General features: G+C 40.4%; 3 protein-coding genes across 5 annotated transcripts in view; 1 reads left to right on the forward strand and 2 right to left on the reverse strand.

Annotated features, from left to right (window-relative positions):
- The window catches only part of LOC108606195 (neurobeachin), a 191,359-nt gene that overhangs the window by 77,038 nt on the left and 96,338 nt on the right, over positions 1-17,983 (reverse strand).
- On the reverse strand, positions 1,107-13,171 carry LOC108606196 (myb-like protein AA). 3 transcript variants are annotated; one of them, XM_033294474.1, is made up of 3 exons: positions 11,562-13,171; positions 10,667-10,717; positions 1,107-1,139 (listed from the first exon to the last, which is right to left on the reverse strand). In XM_033294474.1, the coding sequence occupies exons 1-3, from the start codon at positions 12,698-12,700 to the stop codon at positions 1,136-1,138; spliced, it is 1,194 nt and encodes a 397-aa protein (XP_033150365.1). In that variant the 5' UTR covers positions 12,701-13,171; the 3' UTR covers positions 1,107-1,135. The 3 variants fall into 3 exon arrangements, with proteins under 3 accessions (XP_033150365.1, XP_033150366.1, XP_017851543.1); XM_033294475.1 differs by lacking the exon at positions 10,667-10,717; XM_017996054.2 differs by lacking the exons at positions 1,107-1,139; positions 10,667-10,717 and having other exon boundaries at positions 11,364-13,171.
- LOC108605657 (trichohyalin) lies at positions 4,656-7,099 on the forward strand. Its single transcript, XM_017995444.2, has 2 exons — positions 4,656-5,489; positions 5,834-7,099. The coding sequence occupies exons 1-2, from the start codon at positions 4,803-4,805 to the stop codon at positions 6,959-6,961; spliced, it is 1,815 nt and encodes a 604-aa protein (XP_017850933.1). The 5' UTR covers positions 4,656-4,802; the 3' UTR covers positions 6,962-7,099.

Genomic DNA, 17,983 nt, shown 5'->3' on the forward strand with positions numbered 1-17,983 from the left:
TGGGGGCGACCGACGACGACGACGACGACGGACACGCTGTTAAATGTAGTTATAAAATTCATATCCAAAGTGAGTTCAACACACAGAGAGCAAAGCCCAAAACCCTAACAAAAAGATAACAAAAAAATCGAAGCTCAAATTCAGAGACAGCAACTCAATGCTACTTACACATACATGTACGTACGTGTGCGTGTGTGTGTGTTTGTTAAATGTATTTGCCTATTTACAGCCTATTGCACATTTTGATGGCCGTCTTGAAGCAAAGCAACAAAAAATAAAGAGGACGAAACCAAAAAAGGCTGCAAAAAGGCAAAAAAAAAAACAAACAAAAAAAAATCAACTTAGTGAAGCGCAAACCGAAAACTAAATTGAATTTTGTGCAGCATGAGTGTAGAGCAGGGAAAAATGGCCAAAGGGACAACAACTCGCTCTCACTCTCTTACTCTTACTCTCTGTGTATGTGTGTGTGTATGTGTGTGTGTTTGTATGTGTGTGCCACACTTACCGAGAACGCTTTGAGAAATACCAAACACTGTATGATGCCTTCCATGGTATCGCCAGTTAGGCAAAATGTGCCCGTCAGATGGCGTCCCTTGCGTCCCACTGTGGCAGCAGCCAACGAGGCATGCACCAAAGCGCGCTGCTGCCCCTGCCCCTGCAACTGCTGTTGCTGCTGCTGCTGCTGCTGCTGTTGTTGGCTGCCGATGTTGGCAACAACAACGCCCTTGACGCCGGCAGCGGCGCTTGCAGCGGCGCTTGCAGCGGCAGCGGCGGCCGTGGCCACCACACTATTGGTTAGCATGCGTGGCAAGGGCGCTGCGCGCATTAAACGCTCCAGCGAGTCCATCGTTAATCGTTTATCGTTTATCGCAGCACTTGGCTGCTTTAGCTTTAGTTCGTTGTTTTTACCTTTTTTGTGTGTATTTTATATTTTGTTGTTGTTGTTGTTGTTTTGAATTTTTTGTTTAAATTTTGAGCTCAGCAATTTGTTGTTTATAGTTGTTGTTGATTTTTTGTCTTATTTTTTACTCATTTTTTGTGTTGTCTTTCTTGTTTGTTGCACTTGCTTATTTTTTAGATTCATTTTCTTTTTTTTTTTTTTTTGTGTTTACTGTTTACTCACACACACACACGTTCAGCTGCAATTGTTAATTGGATTTGATATATATGTAGGTCAACAAAAAATACTTGATTTGCTCAATAAAACCAAAACTGAAAACAATTTGCCAAAGAAACAAATAAAAGTTGAAGGCAAAAGGCAAGGAATATACAAAATAAAACATTTATATATATATTACATAACTATAGATTTAGTATATACTACATATATTTTTAACGAGTAACAACTGCGTCTTGACCAACTGAGTGACAATCGGCAACTGCAGCAGCCAGAGCAGTGTGCCAAGTCAGGCAATAAAGTAGAGTCCCGCTAAGACGAACAGTCAAACACAGTTGCCAACAACGACTGCGATAACGGTTTGAATGCTAACTGGGGACTCGTAAAATTCCCAGCTAAAAATGTTTCTTCAAAATTTATAGCGGCAAAACTGTTAACAGCCAAGAGTTAGTGTAAGAGAGAGAGAGAGAGTGAGACAGAGTGAGTGTGTGTGTGTGTGAGTAGTGTAAAGTACTAAATGTAGGTTGAACAGCTAAAACTTTAAGCTTCAAATAGTTTACACTTGATAGTTCGAAATTCAATTTACAAGAATTTCTCTAGGTCTTAAATTCAAACAATTAAGCTGCAATTTAAGCTCAACTACAATTGTTTATAAACTAATATTTTGCATTAAAAGCACATTTATCAATATATTGCTATCGTTGCTCTGTCGAGCATTGACAATGATGTCGCATATTTTTGACTTGCTTGTTTACTACACAGAGCGAATTTTCACACAAGTTCGGCTGCTAGCAGCAATTGTTGATTTTGTTGTTGAAAATCATGCAGTGAATTCACCAATGTTAGTTAATCGAGAAATAATCAATTATTAGCGTTTCGGATTATTCTATTAGAATAAAAAATAAATTGGAAAGAAGTTTGATTGGTGTAAATTGAAAGTCAGTGACTGATGTAAATTGGAAATCAGTAACATATTGATGAATTTATTATTTGTTGCAAAATAGTTTACTGCCTGCCTATATCAAGTTTACTAATTGGGGAAATATTGGTGTGCAGTTTAAGCAAAAGTTTTTTATTGTTGGTAAATGTTTTATGTTTGCCTTGCTTGGCATAAATTTTAAATTGCTCAAGTCCGAGATTTTGAGCTAATTCTCAACTTTTGTTCAGTGCATCATTGTCTTGCTCTTTTTCTTGCTATCTGGGCAATGTGTGCAGAACAGGGAAACTGATGTGCAGTTGGTTATTTATGTAGCCAAGCTAAAACACATACACACACACACACATACACATACAGATGCAGAGATACACGCAATAAGAAAAATAAGCATACAATCGTTTGACAGTTGTCAGAGAGCTTGAGTCTCGTGCTGGTTTTGCTGGCATTGCTGCTGTCAGAGTCGTTGGCTCTTCCGCTTCCATACACCAGAGCAGACGCTTCAAGCGTAATTTATCTACGCTGCTGGCTGGGCAACAATTGTAAGACTCGTAAAGACTGCGACTGTCAGCACGGGCACGGGCACAGGCACAGACAGTGGCTGGCTACATGCTGCTGGCAAAGGATAATATTGTTGGCTAAATTTATGCAGGCCGACAGACCAACGTATGGCCAAAGCCAGAGAGAGCGACAGAGGCAGAGGCAGCAGTGTATTAACTGCAGCTAAATCAAACTTTTGAGCCAAGTTTATGAATTATTTGGCATTGTGCAGCATGCGTAAAGTTTCTTTGTCGTTGCCTACGCTTTGCACACAGGAAATTCTATGTCCCCTGCCCCCTCAGGCTTTCTACTTTTGTCTACCTGCACTGTCATCCTGTAACGTTTTGCTCTCTGTACATCATTTTTATGGCACAAGTCAAGCCAACAACAGCAACAACAACAACAACAGCCGCATAGCCTAAGTATACCGTCGTTATTTGTATAAATAAAAAAAGAGAAGCATGCAGCAATTTCCACATTTCTTTTTTTTTTCTGCCTAGCTGTGATGATGCGGCATTTGACTTTCTGGGACACAGACGAACCAAAAAAAAAAAGTTGCTGCCCAAGAAAACAAAAAAAAAAGAAAATCTGAAAATTATAAATGAAGCACAAATTAAGTGAAATTAATAAAACCCTTGGGCGCTGCTGGCAATTCTAGGTCTAAGTATATAGAGTGACCCACATTAGATATGCGAATGTGACATGTGAGTTGCTAGCTTGACTTAAAGTTGATTAAATTTCGGATCTTCATATCGAGAGAAATGAGTTTAAGACACAGTCATATGTCAAATTTGTTTATCGACAAATGTTTATTGATAGAAATTCAGTATAGCATTAGTAGCTTAATACGTGACTATCGAACTATCTATAAATCTAACAAAAGCTGCATGACCAATCAAATAAGTTTTATTTATAGCCTCAACAGCTGAAGCTTAGCGCTGAATTCGACTTGGAAATCGAAAGGGTTTATCGATTTGTCGCCAAACTATCGATTACTTTCTCCCAGACAGACACACAGCAAATCCTTGCAAATAATTAATCACTCGCAAGGCATTGAAATAATGAGACATTTACATTTCAAAGCGCCGCCTCGAAGCTCGAAATTGAAAGCAAGGCTAAGAAGCGAGAGTTACGAGTAAATCTAACTCTAACTGTTAAGCTGGACCGCTGGACCGTTGAGCTTTCGTCTATTGCATGCAATTTGTTTTATGTGCCTTGGACTTGGAGTTTGGCGCATTAAATGCGCACTTAATCACACGCATGAGGGAATGGGCCTGGGCGCCCCACCCACAAAAGTCGGAGAAACGGCGACAAATCAAATTGATTTCGCCTTTTATGCGCTTTGCCTTGTTTTATCCTAGGCTTTTGCTTTTGGCTTGTTGTTATTGTTTTCCGGACTTAACGCAGCATTATTAAATCACTTTTATTGCCATTGAAATGCGCAAAAGTTTTGCTGGCCCAGCCGAAGCCGAAGGCTGTACCAAGCTGCGTATGTGTAATATGAACGCAAATTCGGTTGCGTTCTCATATTTGTCGACTCGGCAACGACAACAACAACAACAGTTCAGTTCAGTTCATTGGCCAACAGACCCACACACACACACACACACATAGAAGCGAAAGACAGCGAGACATGCAGACGAGCGTAGACACGTAGACTCGAGTAAATTATATCTGTTGTCTAAGAGTTGTTGCCGGCCAAGGGCATGTGTGACTGACAAGAAGACAACAGCAAATAAACAAGTCAAACAATGCGACTTTGGGCACTTAAGGGGGTCCACACACTAAACTAAACAAAACAAGACAAGCCCGACACGCACACAAACACAAAAACAGCAACAAAAAGCTCAAAATATGCCCCAAAGCTAAACGAAACAACATATCCCAGCCCGCCCCCGGTCCAACAACAGACATTCAAAGTTTGACATTTTCGAATCGATTGATTTGTTCAAAAGTCTCTACTGCAAAAATTTCAAAGAATGTAAATTACTTAGTTTTGTCTATTGCCCACTTCGTGTAGTAGGCTATGCTCCTAGTACAGTTTCTCTAGCTATCAACTAATGTGTCTCAGTCTTAATTCGGTCAGTCATACGTTCGCACACATTTCAAAACAAGTTTACACAGCCCGAGAATATTGCCCAGCGGCACAATATTTCGATGAAAATTTGAAAACATTTCGCAGCAAATTTTCGATAGATTCAAAGCGCCAAGATGCCCATGTCAATGCCTTGCACGACGCACGCCTCGCGCGCTCTGCCGCGTGATTGCTACGACAAGCTCGGGCGGCGCATAGGTCTGGATCTGGAGCAGAGCATATATCCCAGTAAGTCTAAGCAACTGCTGCCGGCAGCATCGACCGGTGGCCCTATGCGGCGCCAATCGCGCCAGAAGATCTGCGAGAAAATGATGGCCGAAGCAGAGACGCAAAATCGCAGCAGATTTCTGCAGGCGGGCAAAACGCGCAAAGCGCAGATGCGCAAAGGTTTGCCGCCCGGCACAGTGCCCCCGGGTGAATCGCAGGGCAGCGTCTTTTCGCGCCCCAAGGCATCGAAGCGCGGCGGCTGTGGCGGCGTCGCCAGCTACTTTCATGTGCAGGGTCGCTCCTGGGAGTCCAAAGGCTTTGCCGAGCTCAAGCAAACCGAGGTAGAGCATTTGCGTTCACTGCGTCCGCCAACTGTCGAACAACTGCAGGCGGAGCAGGAGCTGCGACGCGAGGAGGAGCGTCAAAACAAAGCCGAGGCGGAACGTGTACGCATGTACTACCAAGAGATTGATGAAGCGCGACGTGAACGGGAGCTGGAGGCTCAGCGACAAATCGATGCCGAGGCCGATGATACGCAGGACGAGGTCAAAGCGGCAGAGATTCGTCGTCTCAAAGTGCTGCATCAATCGCTTCAGGTAAGGGAGAAATCTCTACTCTGCTTATTGTATCTCGATTTCGGTCTGTATCGCTTTTGATGTAGCTCTTCCTATCTCTATCTCTTCCTTTCTCTATATCTTCCTTTCTCTATTTCTTCCTTTCTCTATTTCTTCCTTTCTCTATATCTTCCTTTCTCTATTTCTTCCTATCTCTATCTCTTCTTCCCTTTTCGCTTGTCCTATTTTCCAACCATTCTCCTTTCTCGTTTTTTTGTCCTTCTCTTTTGTAGTTTTTCTATTATGTCTTTTCTAAGCTATTTCACTTTCTTTTCTTATAAATGTCTTTGCTTATCTCTTCATTTTTTTTCTTCCATTCCTTGCAGGCGCGTCACGAGCAGGACGAGCGCGTTCAGTCGGCGACGCGTGCCATAGGCGCGGCCAAGTGCAGCGCCATGTGGACGGCACAGATTGAGGAGCGCGCCATGCTCGAGCGTTTGCAGGATGAGTTCGATGTGCTGCAAGAGCACAAGGCCAACGAGTTCAACGATTCGAAATGGGGCTCGATAGCGCGACAGAACGAGAAGGAGCATGAGCGACGCCTGAAATTCGGCGCCGAAGTGCGTCAGCAGATCAACGACCGGCGACAGCTGCGCCACCTGGCGGCTGAGCGCGATCGCGATGAGGCGCTGCAAGTGCGCGATGCATTCGACGAGTACCGACGCTACCAGCAGGAGGAGTCGAAGGTGCATGGCGCACGCAAGGCGCATTATCGCAACGAGCTCTTCCACTACATTCAGCTGCATCGGGACTTTGGCAAGCTGATGTGCGAGCAGGAGCGACGCGATGAGCTGCGTGCCAATGACTATGTGATCAAGAAGGAGGCGCAAAAGGTGGAGGCGCGCTTGAAGCAAGCGGCGCTGGAGGCGGAAAAGGAGCGCAAGCGCGATGCGATGTTCGTCATACAGCAAAAGATACTCGATGCAAAGGATAATCGCGAGGAGATGCGTCTGCTGGCCGAGCATGAGCGACTCGAGCGCAAGTATCGCATGGAGGAGCGCGAGGCGGTGGAGACGCGTCGTCGACTGGTGGACGAACTGCGTCAGGGCAATCTGCAGGCCATGCAGCAAATGGAGAAAATGAAGGCATGCTACTATGCGCAACGCAAGCGTGAAACGGATGAAATGAAAGCGGAACGCTTGCGCTACGAGGCGCAGCAGAAGATCGAGCAGGAGCAGAATATGGGCAAGAAGATTAATTTGCATCAAGGAGTCACCGCCCAAATGGAAGAGCACGAGCGTGCGCGTCGCCGCGAAATCGAACAGGAGCGTCTGGATGATGAAAAGGCGCGCGCACAGGAGGCGCAACGTCAAAAGGAAATCGACATGGTCATCTCCGTCAAGCTGGACGAGCTGGCCAAGAAACAATGTTTGCCCTACAATGCGCTGCAGTCGCTAAGCGGACGTGTTGCCAACTCGGGGCAGCGTCGTCTCGCCGGCAATATACAGCCTTAGATTCAGTTTTCAGTTAATTGATTTGTTTGCCTTTTACCAACACTGGAAACAGTGGAGCGTCGCTGCACTTTTGTGTTAATTGTTAATGACAAGAACAACAACAAAAACAAACAATTGCTTAATGAAGTCAGGCAAACAACAAAATATATGTTATAATATATAATAATTATATATGCCAAGCACATAATTATTTATATATTATATATATATTTTATAAACACAAACGCACACACACAACGCAGTAAAAAAAAAAAATAAAATTTTAAAATATATATCGTCTTGATTACTTTATATTTATATATAAATATTATATAATATATATATATAATATATATATATAATATATATATATAATAATATTTTTTTTTGTGTGTTTATTCACACTGCCTGTCAACCGCAGACTTTTCAAACTCAACAAGTTACGCCACCGCGCACCCGCAACCGAGCTCATTAGGTTGAAACAAATCATTAAAAGGCATACAGCACACACATAACAAACTAAAAGCATATGTCAAGTGCATAAACAAAAATTATTATATCAAAGCAAACACCGCAAAGCAAAACCAGCACAGTATATTGAAATGCCAGCCGCAACACAATTGTTGAAGTGGCCCAAGCCCAAGCCACTAAGAGAACTAAGCCAGCTTAAAGACTGCACGAAATTTTCAGTAATGAAATTAGCAACTAAAGCTGAAATGAAGTTATCGATAACTTTGCATATGCAGTTGTAGTTTATTTCATAAATTTACAGCATAAATCGCGCCACGAAATATATTTTATAAGCTTTAAATGCTGCACGTCATAAAAATACAGCAGCTTGTTTTTTATTTTGGCCATTTGGTTACGTGAAATTCATTCACGTGAATTTGTTTGGCAATTGTGAAATCAAAACAAAAGTCAAAATAATAAACGCTTAAATGCAAATGGACGAGATTCGACACAGCGGCTTACTTATTTATTTTTACAGCTGTCAACACTATTGTTGATTTTATTGTTGAAATAATATAAAAATTGCTGCAATTCGTATGCAAATTTATTAAAGTATTTCTATCTTATTACAATTGTCAATATTTTATATTTAAGACAGCTCAAGCTGTTTAAGTTTATTTATTTCTTTGCTGCATTTGCTTAGCCAATTGCAGTATATGCGGCTAAGAGTTTATTTACATTTTATTTAGTTGCTGTTGCTGTTGCTGTTGCAATGATTGAGGACAACGGCAACAGCTGTGGCTGAGTGTCAGCTTAGAGCTGGGCGCTCGGCTTGCAGGCAACACACAGTTTTCAACTTGCAATATTATAGACTACTTCATGATCAGGGCAAACAACACACAGTCTGTTGTATTGCCATGGTTGTTGTTATGGTTGTTGTTGTTGCTATAAGAGCAGTGCTAAATTGTTATGGAAACGCAGCTGTACATGCGATACAAACATGTTATATAATTGCCAGAGCAAGGCAAAGATGTTGGAAGCAAGAGCAGAGAGAATGAGAAATCGTAGCATACTTTTTAGCGCGCTATTGTTATACATATGTATATGCATATAAATGGCAGCAAGCAAGCATCCGCTTCCGCCAGCCACCCCCCAACCCTCAGCCAGCCTATAAAGCACAGACAGCAGCTGCGCTGTCCAGCAGCAAATCACTAACACACACACACACACACACACACACATTAAGTGTACACGCATGTACAGTGAACGCTTTTTATTATTTATTTAAGACTTAAGCTGCATTAAGCTTCATTACTAAAGCCTTGCTGTTGTTGATTTGTTTCTCGCTTAGTCAGTGCCCACTGTAGTAATAGTGTATTTGTGTGTGTGTGTGGCGTATAGTGAAAACAAACAATAGTAACTGATTAAGTTGGAAAAACCACATCAAGCTAAACGATGATGAAGAAAAGACCAAAAGATTACGTACATTGAACAAAGCTGGCAGCCAGCAACGGACTAGGGACTTGGACAGGGACGACTTTGGCAGCGCGCATAGCTTTTAGCCATTCGATGGGCTAAAAGCAACTCGGCAAGGCAAGTGGGTAAGGAAATGAAAAATAATGCGGGTCTTAGCTATCTGCTACTATGTGTGTGTGTGTGTGGCCACATGAAATGAAAACGAAGCAAAAGTTAAGGGTTGGAGCAAAGTAAAGCGAGAAAAAAGAAAGCGAATCAAATGCTGCCAACATATCGAATAATTGAAAGGATTCGCACAAGCTGCGCACATTATGGGCTAACTGAACTGAACTCTATGTGTGTGTGTGTGTGCTGAAACTTTCAAGCGACAATTTGTAAGATATGACAGTAATGCGCTATGACAGCGACACACACACACACACAACAATGCCAGCAAAATTAGTCATTGTGCTGTGCAACCCTTTAACACACACACACACATAGAGTCGCACATTTGCATACATGTGCATAAGCAAGTGTAGTTATGTATGTGTGCTACAATTATGTATAAATTATTTTGCATATACACAGCAAAAAAAAATTTATTATTAAATGACAGCACACAGCTCATGGTCTAGTTGAAATTGATAGACAATTATTTGCATGCCTGAATTTAATATTTTTGATTTTGACTGCAACAGTATCAATTGCAAATTGAACAAATTGAACAGCCTGCCATTTAAATTCAACATTTATTAATTTGAAGTCTTTAATATTGGCAAGCAGCTCAACAATTGTACGACTGAAGAAGAAGCAGCTCGTACTAGCTTTTCTGCTTTTGCGGTGTAGCGAACTGCGCGTGTGTGTGTTTTGCTATTTAGCATTTTGTTGCCATCAAACTAGAAAAGAAACATAACAAGCGCTCATAACAAGCGCTCTCGACAGCTCATGCGATATGCGTGTGCCCAAATAGCAGTCAACAACTTGGGCAGATAGTTTAACATTGCATGTTGCAGTTTTGTGCGTAAACAAGTTTGTGCGCTAACAAGTGAACTTTGCTTTTATTGGCCATGGACAGTGGCAGCAGCAGTAGCAGTAGCAGTAGCAGAACTAATGCGTCTAGTTAGAGGCAGCAAAGTTATAACAATTATGAGGCACTTCTAGAGTCAACAACAAGAAGAGCTGCTAAAAATTCTTACTAACTGCATATCATAGTTTGTGCAATGATGCCGAAAAAACTGAAAAACAGAGAATTGAAAACAAAGCTACAACCCTGCAGTACAGCAATTGCTGAATTTGTTGGTGAAAAGTGAATTCTAGTTTATTGCATTGGAATGAGCAACAAATTGATGAATGTTTTAATGATTGCTATAAATTGTTGTAAACTTAATTTCATCAATGAGTATTAGAAAGAGCAACAAATTGGTGATTATATTGCTGGTTGCTATAAATTGTTGTTAACTTATTACTATGCCATTTGAATTTCACCAATGAATATTAGAAAGAGAAACAAATTGCTGACCGTATTGTTGATTGGTGTTAATTGTTGTTAACTTATTACTATTTCATCTAAATTTCACCAATGAATATTAGAATGAGATTGGTATTGGTGATTGGTGTAAACTGTTGTAAGCTTGTTACTGCTCCAGCTTAATTTGATCAATGATTACTAGAAACCAACTTGTTGGTGAATGTATTGCTGATTGCTATAAATTGTTGTAAACTTGTTACTACTATTCCATCTTAATTTCACCAATCGTTCAACAATAAACCGTACTGTAGGGCTTTTGGAAAAATAGAAAACTAAAGTGGAAAGCTTACTAGTAAACGTGGCTGTTGCTGCAGCTCTCGGGCTGCTGCTGAGTATTGTGGCTGCAAATAGTATTAAAATTTGGTTTTTGAAAATATTGCTTAGGTAAAACTTGGCTGAAAGTGAAAAGTGTATGTAAGGTGAGAGAAACGAGTGAGATTGAAACAGTTGCTAGAGCGTGAACAGTTGTGAAGTGAAGTGAATTAGCGTGGAGTGAACTGATTGAAGTGAAGTGAAGTGCTTGGGAGCTATCGAGCCAACTTGAAGGTGAGAAACTTGTTTAAATAATTAAAGAAATTTATATATGAATAGAAATGAATGTGCAAATTCTAGTGGCAAATGTTTTTTTATATATATTTTGATTGATTGATTGATTAATAATTGAAAAATTAAAAATTTGCTGGTGGGGGTTTCGCATTTGTTGTTAATTTGATGAGCATTTTGCGTTTACTGATTCGATTTAGCATTTTTGGATTTTCTATTTGTTGCTAACCTTTTGTGGTGCTTTTCGCATTTGGCAATTTTGTGATTTTGCTTGCATTGTTGTGATAGATTTAATTTTGATTCTCAATTTGAATAGCAATTTGGTATCGAAATTGATAAAATTAGCAGTGAAGCTGATTTAAATTGGTGATAAATATATTTTTTGATCTTCAATTTGATGTGTTGATGCGTGTTGTTTTATTTTGTTTTTTTGTTTGCTTTGCGTTTGATTTGATTTAAATTTAGTTGTTGGCTGTTGAGTTGATTGAACTTGCTGCGGATTTAATTTATTTTTTTGGTTGGTGCAATGGTGAGATTTGCGCTTTTTGTACAGTATGAGTTGATTTTTGGTGGCGAGAGATTCGAGATTCGAGAATTTAGAACTTTTCCGATATGCTATAGATGCGTTTAACGCTCACGCACTTGCGCCGCAGACGCTCGCATTCAATTTCACGGAAATCGGCGTGCGATGTGCTGGAACTGGAGCTGTGGGCCAAACTGCTGCTGACTTGATTCTGCGATCCTCCGGATACGGCGGACAGTGGGCCACCAATGCCAATGTCGTCAATGGCAATGTGATGAATTCGTGGCAGATGCACAGCGACAGCGGCGCAAATATTCGGTTCACTATTGGCGTTGGGCGTGGGTGAATTGCCTGAACTGCAGCTGGAGCTGTCCTCGTCGGCGTCGTCGTCGTCGTTGTCCTCCTCGGCGGCTTCGTCTAAGCACTGCGGGCAGTCGTTATCGTTATCGTTATTGCTGAGCTCATCCACGTCGTATTGCTGTTGCTGTTGCTGTTGATGCTGCTGCTTCTGACTGGTGTCGTTGCTGATGATGGCACGCTTGAGTTCCAGCAGCAGCGGCGCTGTTGCATGCAGCGGCAGCAACTGCGGCTGGCAATCGAAGAGACCCAAATGGGCAGACGCCTCGGCCAGCTGTGGCTGCGTGGTAATGACCGCCGCAGCGGGCACGCCCAGCACTCCGTGTGGTCCGGCCGCCTCCGGATGTATGCGATTGTCCGAGTTGTCCAAGCTAAACTTGGAGAGCAGTGACTTGGAGCTGGCCTTGTTCTTCAGTTGCTGCTGCTGCAGATAGTAATAGTCGCGTGGCAGCGATGATGTGGCATGCAACGGATCCTCCGGATCGTAATAGCCCAAGGCAGCTGGACGAAATAGTCCGGGCGTGCTCAGCGAATGCGGCTGCTGAGCCTGCGACTGTGATTGCGATTGGGAGTGCGATTGGGACTGCGACTGTGACTGCGACTCGTAGGAGTCACTAATAACGCTCGCCGTGGAGGCGGTGGGCGTGGTTGTGCTGCTGAGCGTTGACTGTGAGCCAGCGGCAGCGGCTGCCGCAGCGGCAAACTGTGCGCCCAGCAGGGGCGTCAAACCGGCCAGGAACTGTTCCTGCTGCTGCTGCTGGCGCTGTTCGTCGAGTTCGCGGCGATAGGCCTCGATCTGATCACTGGGCGATGGTGTGTTGCTGTGTATGCAGCCTTGAAAGAAATCCAATGCTTCGTACAGGATAAAACACAAGCCCAGGACAAGAAATGTCTCCATCATAAGGAACTGACAGCCATTGGAAGAAGTGTGCAGCCAAAACGAACCGGAACCGAAACCAAAACCGAAGCCGCAGAGAGAGACGAAACCGAAACGGAAACCGCCGAGCGAAACACACACACGCGCTCAACGAAATAACAAAATAGAACAAAAATAAAAAAATTCTATAGAGAAAACGTTAAACGTTCGTCGTCTGTCTCTTTGGCACACGTTTACGACTCTAAAGCGTTTTTATGTTATGGCTTCCACATTGCTTTACGCTATTTGTTGTTGTTGTTGGTGTAGTTGTTGTTGTTGTTGGTGAAAACGGTTTCTATTGTTAGCATAAAAGCAAATTAATTTTAGAACTCTTGTAACATTTGTTGTAACTGTTACGCTTGTTGTTGTTTTTGGCTTTTGTGTGCACTTTTCATTTGCATAAATTAAAACGTTTCCATTGATATACAAACATACAATTAGTACTATTTATAAAGGCTATATATACACATCGACATAACATTATTATTTTGTATTCATTTTCAATTTTGTTAATGCTTTTTATTTTGCTTTTTTGCATTGCAGTGCGTGCGCGTGTGTGTGTGTGTGTGCGTGTGTACAAATGTGTGTAAGCAAGCGCACATAGCAGACATACATAGTTACATAGCTTAGAGATTGTTACATAAAGATATTGTACTTAAAAAAAAAAAAGTGCTTTGGTTTGAGAGCCCCCAAAAAGTATGCAATAAAATTTTCGTTTGCACACTGAGCTTCAAACTGAATTTGTGTACGTTTGTGTGTGTGTGTGTATGTGCATGTTTATAGCTTGCATAAAAACCACAAGTGAAATTAAAAAAAGAAATACACTAAAAAAAATATATATATATAGAAAAAAATTGGCACGCATTTGATGCTGCGGCTGCGGCAAGTTTGTTGCTGCTTTTAAGCTTAGATTAGAGATAAGACCCCTGCGCGCTTTTCCAAGAAGAAGCGCCACATAAACATGACAAACAGCTGAGAAGCACCACACACACACACACACACACAGACACATACGTAGCAATTCGAGCTAAGAAACATAACTAAGCCCAAACTGCAAACTGCTTCAATTGCTTGGCAACAGTTTCTTATACATTATTAGCTTCAAATAAATATAGCATGTATATCTTTTAAATAAATTAGCTTTAACTTTAGCCTTGGGTTTTTGAATTTGCGTATTAATTTCGATTTTTTTCTAAATAGTTTGCAAGTCACAAATGCAAACGCAATTGTTTGGCTTGTTAGCCAAAAACGCATTGAAAATACTAAAAACTGTTATATATATAGTAGTAGAGAAGTCAGCAATCAGTTTGGTTTAGCATTCAACTGCGGTGCCCAGGCACAATAGACAAAATCTGTGGACAGAGCGGGCGTGGGGTGGTGTGGAATAAAAACAAAGTCATCAAATATGCAGCAATGTCGGTGATGACACAATCAAAATACAACAAAAGCATAATAGCTTAGTTTTCTCTATGTGCCAACTGAAAAAGGCGAGAAAGAGATAGCAATAGTGCCATTGCAATAGACAGAACTATTTTCAATTATAGATTTAGCAAGGAGCCAAAGCAAAATGCTGATGTTTATTAAACGTACGCATATTTCCATTGTGTGTGTGTGTGTGTGTGTGCTTTATGAATGTCAAAATAATAAATGTGTATGTGTACGTGTGTGTGTGTGTGTGCTCTGTCTATGTGTATGTGTGAGCATTATTAAACTACAATTTGTTGTGAATTTCAATATTTACATCTATGCATTGTCTATAGTATTCTCTATTGCTTGCATTTAAGCCTGTTTGTGTGCGTATGTGTGTGTGTGTGTGTGTGTGCATTCATGCATCTGCCCTTTCACGCTTTGTTACCAGCCCTGTTGCTAGGATTTTTAGTATTTCCAGCAGCACTGCAAATTGCAAACTAAAATTGAGAAACAAAAGCGAGTCAGAAAGTATTTTGGAACAATTTTGTAAAATTTGCTGTGCCCAAGTTTTTTCTTCATTTATTATTTTTCATATTTATACATGCAAATAAAAACGTAAATAAATGTTTGTCAATTTTGTGGACAGCAGCTGTTAAATAAAATAACTCGACTGGCGGCAATTGGTGAATTTAGCATGCAAAGCAATCACCAATGCGAGGTATTGTGAAATGTAGCTCTAGTAATAAAACAGTTAAAGCCAACTTAATGTATTGGCATAAGAAAACCACGTTGTTGAATTAGGGATTGGTGTACATTGGTGTAAATTGTTTACTTGGTGAGTTTATTACAAATTGGTTTTACATAGAAACAAAACATAAAAGCTTATCAGTTGTATGCGTGAAATTATTTGGTTGGTGTAAATTGATTGGTGTAAATTGTTTACATCCTATAGCGTTACTAATAAAACAAACGAATTTTAATTGATATTGTTATAAAATAAAAGCATGTTGGTGAAATTATTAGCTATTGGTGTAAACTGTTTATATCCTATAGCTTTGATAATACAACATACAAGTCCGGATTGGTATTGTTATAAAAACAAAGCATATTGGTGAAATTTATAGATACTGCTTTAAATTCATTGGTGTAAACTGTTTACATCTTATAGCTTTACTAATAAAACAAACAAATTTTAATTGATATTGTTATAAAAACAAAGCATATTGGTGAAATTATTAGCTATTGGTTTACATTGATTGTTGTAAATTGTTTACTGCACACGTTTATTTCCCCAAATGTTTTTTATATGGCTGCAGAGCTGTTGACTGCTATACACTGATAGAATAAATCAGTATAGTAAGTATATCGAATTTAGTAATAAAAGAAAATAAAATCTTGTTATCCTTTATCCAATTACAAGCTATTTACGCAATTTCTGAGTGCATAATTTTATATTAAAATTCCTATAAATATTTACAACAGCAGCAGCAGCAGCAATGAAAGAAGACCTACAAACAAAAAAGAGCAAAGCACTTCAAGTGAGTGAGTGAGAGAGAGAAAGAGATCAAAGTGCACAGGTCAGTGGTACAGTGAAGCCAATGAAGCTGAACCCAAATGCTCTCGCTTGTTCATTTACACCACACAACAGGGCACATGGCACATTTTTGTGTTGCTTAGGGGTAAAGGACAATCGTTGATGCGTAAAAGGGCAAAACACCGCGACGCTCGCTTCTCTCGCTGCTATAAAAAGTGTGAAGGGTGTCCGTCCGGACGGACGGACTGGCGGACAACAGGCGGCATCAAAATGCAGAGCGTGTCCTTATTTATGGTTTGGTTGAGCGCATCAGCGTTAAAGCCACAAATCGAGCCATGTACACTGACTGAATGGGATGCCGTATACTTGACAACGCATAAGCCAAAGGGACACGCCAAAGACTCGACGCTGCTGCCCATGAAAACCATAAACTTTTCACACACACACACACACACACATTCATACAGTTAAAGCTGTAACCCTTTTCATTGGATACTGTAATCTCCATGCTGGGCCGCTTATGCAACTGGACAAGCGCCTATCTGCAGCTCCCCGCTCGCCCCTCCACTCGACAATCGACAGCAACAAACGCGTTTCGCGTTTCAACTCAATTTGCTGCCAACTTTTGCTCGATTTGTTACGATATTCAATTTGCTTTCTGTGCTGCTTTCGCTTTTGCTTTTTTTTCCCCCATTCATTTGTTGTTATTGTCATGCAAGTCGCTCTCTAATTAAATTTTTAATGCGTTCATGTGTTCTGTAGCAAACTTTGCTACAATTCCAAACAACCATCCAAGTAATTGCACATTGAAATTGGTAAAAAAAAAAAAGTCAAGTCTGCAAGCTGCAGAAAAGAGAGAAAGAATGAAAGTGGCAGACAGTTTAAGGCGGCTGCTGCTGCATTCAACAAAATGCCATTGACAGCCAGCAATGTTGTCTGCGGCAGAGAAAAGCTTAAAGCGCACATTGTTGCTTTTTGTACTGTGCAATGTTAATAACAAAAGGCAACAAAAAGCTGATGAAAAAGCGTCAAGCAAATTGCTTAACAATTTAATCATTAAATGCAAAGAGTAATGACCACACGCAAAGGAAAATGTGAGTACCAAAAGTTTATATGCAAATTATAAAAAGCATGACTAAGAGCTTAATATAAAGATATAAAAAGTAACCCAATTGATATACATAATGCATCAATTAAGGAGCACAGCTCAAAACACTAAAATAAACGAGCTTACTTTTAAATCTATAGAGCAAAAAACATTTTTGTTTTGAAGAAAACCGCTTTCATTTATAATTTTTTTTTAAATTCAGATATCAAGCGAACTGAAATTAATTGGAATTTTAACTATAATACAATAAAAGGGCTGGCATAAAAAGAAAATTGCTGGCAGTAAATTACAAATATGCAATTATTTTCCGCTTTAACAATTAAAGTGAAATGTTAAAAATCTGCTTTTTAATAATAATAATATAAATGTTAAGACATTTCTGTTATAAATGCTGCACAATTCTTTACTGCCAGCAACTAAATACACTGAAAAATATAATCAAACTAAATTCTAAGTCTCACTTTCTTAACAGAGCTGTCAACTGTGTTATGCCAAAATCTACAAAGATATCTCCTGCATAAATCAGAGAACACGTCGCACTGAAGCGCATTTTGAAATGAATTTTAAGTGTAAACTGTAATCAGGCGACGACAAAAACTTCTTTCATACATAGACAAAGCAAGAGTATGAGTTACAGCTCCAGGACAAGGGAAGAGCATAGAGAGAAAAATTTGCTTTTATGCCTTGATGCTGGGCACTTCCCCCTTTTTCCCACTGAGCAACGGTTTGCTAACGGTAATTGCGGCACAATGCAGCTGTGATTATGGCGAAGAAACAGATAAAAAAGCAAACAAAAAGACAGAAAAAAAAAAAATAAAAGTAAAATGTGAAAATTAAAACAACAAGCGCATATTAATTTACATACTTCTTTTTTTGTTTATTTGTTTGTCGCTGTCTGTGCTTTGCAGTGAAATTTAATTTCTGGCTGCGTTTGCTCTGTGTCTGTCTACTTATGGTTTTGGTTTAATTGAAGACACGCTGCGTTTGTTGGTGGGCGTGTGTGTATATAAAAGAGAATTAGATAGAGTGTAGCAGCGGGGGAATGAGTAGCAGACAAGAAAAGTCATTAGTTCGCTGGGCAGGCTAACAAGAGGGTGTGAGATATGCCTTTTGGCAATTGTTGAATGTGTTGGTGAAGCGTTGGTGAAGCATTAAAGCTTAAGTAATAAAGTGTAGAAACTGCAAGTTATTAGAAGCATAAGAAACAAAGTGAATG

This window comes from Drosophila busckii, chromosome X (assembly GCF_011750605.1).
Source record: "Drosophila busckii strain San Diego stock center, stock number 13000-0081.31 chromosome X, ASM1175060v1, whole genome shotgun sequence".
Taxonomy (NCBI): Eukaryota; Metazoa; Arthropoda; class Insecta; order Diptera; family Drosophilidae; genus Drosophila; species Drosophila busckii.